At 38.4% G+C, this 5,627-nt stretch overlaps 1 protein-coding gene across 1 annotated transcript; it reads right to left on the bottom strand.

The window, feature by feature from the left end:
* Positions 1-4,242: 4,242 nt before the first annotated feature.
* Positions 4,243-5,054, bottom strand: LOC114741380 (protein Ycf2-like). The gene is made up of 2 exons (XM_028929638.1): positions 4,920-5,054; positions 4,243-4,704 (listed from the first exon to the last, which is right to left on the bottom strand). Exons 1-2 carry the CDS (start codon positions 5,052-5,054, stop codon positions 4,243-4,245), a joined length of 597 nt encoding a protein of 198 aa, XP_028785471.1.
* Positions 5,055-5,627: the final 573 nt, after the last annotated feature.

Below are 5,627 nucleotides of genomic sequence, written 5' to 3'. Positions count from 1 at the left end.
ACAAGACTTGACAGAGACTTTGATCATAGTATGGAAAAGCTAATGAGATTTTGTCCAGAATTGGGACAATGGCTTCAAACAAATGGAGATATTGAGCGTTAGGCACAAAGCAAATTTTCTTATGAGAGGTGGGACAATATCACAACAAATTTAGTTGAATCCTTTAATGCTTGGCTTATTGGTGAGAGGAAGCACAACATAGCTGTCTTGATACATGAGCATAAGGAAAAATTATCAAAAAAGATGCACAACAGCAAATAGGGCATGAGGAATTGGACCAATGGTGTGGGACCTAATATAGAGGAAAAGCTGATAGATCATGTGGCCAGATCAGAAATAATGGATGTACAAGATTATCGAATGAACAATTTCAGGGTCAGATAGGGAAACCTAAATGTGCGGGTAAATCTTGTGTTACATGAATGCACCTGCAAAGGTTGGCAAATGTTAAGACTACCTTGCCTACATGCATGTGCTACAATAAAAAAGGTATATGGTAATATATATGCGTATGTCAAGGATTTCTTTTTACTCTCAACGCAAAAGAAAATTTATGCCAGACTCATGATTCCAGTTGAGACTCATGACATCCCTAGGCCAGATTCGCTTCGATATGAAGATTACTCGTCCACTATCTTCTTACAACCACCAGTGACAACTCGTTGTGCTGGAAGACCCAGAGTTAGGAGGATTGGATCACAATTCCAACAGAAGAAACTGTATCATTGCTCAAGATGTGGTGAAGCTGGTCACACTAAAAAGACTTGCAGTAACTCGAACCTTGGGTGACTTTGATGTTGAAAATAGTCTTTTTTTTTTTTGGTTCAGTACATAGCTACTTTTGTACATAAATGAGCCCCACTATGTATTGGGTTGGGGAAGTAGCTATCACAACCCATTTTGATTTTTTGGTGGTGGGTTGGAATATATTTTGTATAGTACTGGGAATAGTTCAAATATTTCATGACAGTAGGTGACTATAGCTGTCGCAGGTTATGTTAGGCTGTAATCTGTCCACATGCAAATGGACTATTTGTAGTTGGAAATATATGTATGTACGTTGCAAATTGTCTAATTTCACCTGCAAATGGGCTCTCACACACTTGTTCACTTATGGACACCTTCTTCAGGTGAAGGACATCATATGTAAATGGACTATTTGTTACTATGAATATATTTATCTATGTTGAAAATTGTCTAGTCCTAGATGCAAATTGACACATTGTTAACGTCAAGCAGGGCACATGTGAATGGACTATTTATAGCTATGAATCTCCGTATATGTATTGGAAATTGTCTAGTCCCACTTGCAAATGGGCCATCGCACACCTGTTCACTCACTTGTTCACTGGGACGAGCAGGTCACATGCAAATGGACTATTTGTTGTTGTGAATATATATATCTATATTGTAAATTGTCTAGCCCCAATTGCAAATTGACACGATGTTCACGTTAAGAAGGGCACATGTGAATGGACTATTTATAGCTGTGAATATCCGTATATGTATTGGAAATTGTCTAGTCCCACTTGCAAATGGACCATCACACACCTGTTCACTCACTTGTTCACTGAGGACGAGCAGGTCACATACAAATGGACTATTTATTGTTGTGAATATATGTACCTATGTTACAAATTTTCTAGTCGCACTTGCAAATGGGCTCCCCCACACTTGGACACATTCTTCTAGTAAATCAGTCCACTTGCAAATGGAGTAATTATAGTTGTGAATAAATGTATTTATGTTGAAAATGGTCTAGTCCTACTTGCAAATGATAAGTCTCACATTTGTTCACTCAGACACATTCTTCAGGTGAATCAGCCCACGTGTAAATGGACTGATTGCAGATGAGAATCCAAGTATTTTTTTTTGGCAAATTCCCTACTCTCACTTGCAAATGGGGACGTTGTTTAGGTTGGGTAGGGCACATATGAATGGACTATTTGTAGATATAAATTTCTGTATATGTCTTGCAAATTGTCTAGTCTCACTTCCAAATGAGTCGTGGCACACCTTTTTACTCACTGGTTCACTCATTCACGACGAGCAGGTCACATAGAAATAGACTAATTGTTGTTGTGAATAAGTATATGAATGTTGCAAATGGTCTAGTCCCACTTGCAAATTGGCTCTCCCGCACATTTGGTCACGGGCACATTCTTTAGGTGAATAGTGGAGGTGTAAATGGATTGATTCCAGATGTCAATTCATGTATGTCTTTTGCAAATTCCCTACTCCCACTTGCAACTGGACACTCTGTTCAAGTCAAGGAGGGCACATGTATATAGACTGATTCCTATTGTGAATATATGTATAGGTGTTGCAAATTCCCTAGTTCCACTTGCAAACGTACACCCTGGTCAGGGCACTTGCATATGTAAAAGGACATGTTATTCAAGTGAAGAATGCCACATGTGAATGGTCTAGTTGTTGTTAACATTGTTGTCTCTCTTCAAATTGTCTAATCCTTCGTGCAAAGGGCTAATCGTTAGTATAGGTCATTAACTTGGAAATGGATGAACATTTGGTGTTAATTTATGTATCCTTGTTGCGAATTTCCTAATTTCTGTGGTCAATTGTACGTATAATCCAAGTAAACAAGTGCTGATGATATGAATTCCATCAAAACAGACATTCCCCCCAACATCTTTTTATGCACAACATTTGAGTCAATATTTTCATTTGGGCAATGTGTTTGGCAACATGAATTTGTAATGTTAATGTACAACAAAGTGTTCACAACATGAATTATAGTGCTTATCAGTGAAAACTACATGTTTAGTGTCAAAATTTGCAATGTTATCGCTTCCTCTTACATTGTGTGTTAATCTGGGCAATGTGTTTGGCAACAGCAGCTGCCTTGTTATTTCTTGGATGAGTCACGAGCCACCACAACAACTCACACCGTATAGATATGTATTGATCCTATGGGAGAACAATAAGTTTTCTCAGTAAGTTCACATAGATGTGTGAATTCATTAACACATAATTCAACACCTACTACTATATAATAAGGCATGGTGAATTCAACTACATCCTTCTCTTGTGGGTGGGGCCACTCTCTTCGATATGTGATGACATAAACCCCACAATGGTCACTAAAAAATCAACATATGACAATGTTGGCTCATATATGTCAATGATAATTTATGACAAATAACTTACACTTAATAAAATACTCATGTATTGTCCTGAACATGAATCGTGGGATACAAGATGACATCGTTTGAATCTGGGTTGGCCAAAGCCTCCAGCTCAGGCTTCACTCTCCTTAGTATTTCAATGAAGTATGCCCTCTACACAATTACAGATGGCAATCACATAGAGGATACTATGGTTGTCCAATAAAGAAGAAAAGTAATCACACCACTTACACAAGTTTCTGCTATCATTTGCTGCCCCCTTAATGCCAGATCAGACTTTTTGTTCTTCTTTCATTGCTTTATTGTATGCTTGACACCATACAAAGAGTCGAGCACATAAAACTTTAGTGTGCTAGGTTCAAACACAAAGCAAAACCAATGCAGTGCAAATAAAACAAGTGCACAAATGTATTCACATTCACCCAAATTGTACCCCAGGTATTCTGGGAGTAGTTGTTTGAGATGCTTGTTCACTTGCCATGCTGTGTGTTCCTGCACCATCCTTGTCTATAATAAAAGAAAATTGCACAGCAATGCAAATTGTCAGTAAACAAAGTGAACCGATAAGTTGGCCAAACAATTTTAAGCATTTACCCATTAACAGGCTATAGCACTAGCCATGAAATCTAAATCAAATATGTATCTTTTAACCACAGAGGCATTCCCCTGTTAGTCGGTGTTTATGGTATGGGCAATCAAAGTCATGATCTACAAATAAAAGGAGGTGGAATAATTAAAAATCTGGCACATTCCATATATGGCCCACTTTGGTGTAAATTGAACAAGTGCACGTACCCTGTTGCGTATCCACCTTCCAGGACCCAGTGCTTGTAGGTCTGATCATGTTGCCAAATGCCCAAACATATCTACTACGACCGTACAATAGATACGAAAGTGGAAATAAATTGTTAGTATTGCATACTAGTATCATTCATAGGCTGTCTTTTCCATAATAACTGACTACACTTACTTTTGAACCTCATCTGGTTGACACCACTCAATACACATAGTATAAAATGCATTCTTGTCACTTATTTTCACCTTTCTGCCATAACTAGTAGACATGTATGGAGATTTCACTACTGGGTGTTTGCATCTAGTTGACCTTCTTGTGGGTAGTTGCACTACTTTCCCCCACCATTTTTCCTTCTTCATTCCCTTCTTCAGTTTCAGCCTCCTGTGTACCTTCAGCATCCTTTTCTGCAGCTTCATCTTCGCTAACATTGTCATCCTTATCAGTACCTTCCTCTTTTTCTGCTTGTTCTTCATCAGCATGCGATTTCTCACCACTTTGATGTTCTTCTCCACCCTCTACAGTCATAACTTCATCATCTCGTGGCTGGTCATCTTCACCCTCCTCAGTCTGATGTTCTTCTCCTTGTTGTTCATCCTCATATTTATTACTTTTATCTAGCTGCTCCTCATTGACTTCTTCATTGCCTCCCTGGTTAAGAATTTTGTTTTCCAACTTAACCAGTTCATCACAAAGCAAGTTTTGAATCTCGGCCATTTTATTGTTCGATGTGTTGTTGAAATTGACCCAAAACTCCTTAATGTCCTGCATATTGGAAATATATGTGACACACTCAGTATACATAGTATAAAATGCATTCTTGTCACTCATTTTCACCTTTCTGCCATAACTAGTAGACATGTATAGAGATTTCACTACCGAGTGTTTATGTCTAGTTGACCTCCTTATGGGTAGTTGCATTGCTTTCCCCACTATTTTTCCTTCTTTGTTCCCTTCTTTTATTTCAGGCTCTTGTGCACCTTTAGCATCCTTTTTTGCAGCTTCATCTTCGCTAACATTGTCATCCTCATCAGCACCTTCCTCTTCTTCTTCTTGTTCTTCATCAGCATGCGATTTCTCACCACTTTGATGTTCTTTTCGCCCTTGATAGTCATAACTTCATCATCTCATGGCTGGTCATCTTCATCCTCCTCAGTCTGATGTTCTTCTCCTTGTTGTTCATCCTCGTGTTTGTCACTTTCATCTAGATGCTCCTCATTGACTTCTTCATTGCCTCCTCGGTTAAGAATTTTGTTTTCCAACTTAACCAGTTCATCACAAAGCAAGTTTTGAATCTCGGCCATTTCATCGTTCAATGTGTTGTTGAAATTGACCCAAAACTCCTTAATGTCCTGCACATTGGAAATATATGTGATCAAATAGATATTAACTGTCACCAACAGACATGACCATGTTGGTATTACTCACTGGATGATGGAAACTTCTACTATAACCTGACTGTGTTGACTCATTCACTTCAGCAGAGGGTAGAGTGTAGAAAATGCCATGCCAACTTTCATTTTCCGTGTCAATTCTACTCTTCACAGCCTTATCATCCTAATGTTTGATAGCGTCTTTGTCTTTTAGTTCACCTCCCTGTAAAGGGAACCTTTACAGAAAGTACAGCTACAGGGAGAAAAAAAGAACAGTACTCAAATATATATATCACGCAGTACATCAATAGTTTA

The sequence above is a fragment of the Neltuma alba genome, unplaced genomic scaffold (assembly GCF_004799145.2).
Source record: "Neltuma alba isolate B1F8T4 unplaced genomic scaffold, ASM479914v2 tig00003380_pilon, whole genome shotgun sequence".
In the NCBI taxonomy this organism is placed as follows: Eukaryota; Viridiplantae; Streptophyta; class Magnoliopsida; order Fabales; family Fabaceae; genus Neltuma; species Neltuma alba.
The sequence above is the reverse complement of the archived record's forward strand: the minus strand, read 5'-3'. Positions and strand labels throughout refer to the sequence as shown.

Excerpts from the sequence above, each read along its gene's own strand:
- LOC114741380 (XM_028929638.1), bottom strand. The coding sequence starts at position 5,054 with ATGACTATCAAGGGCGAAAAGAACATCAAAGTGGTGAGAAATCGCATG. Across the intron at positions 4,705-4,919 it reads TGCAAAAAAGGATGCTAAAG|GACATTAAGGAGTTTTGGGT; the intron begins GTGCACAAGAGC and ends TCCAATATGCAG.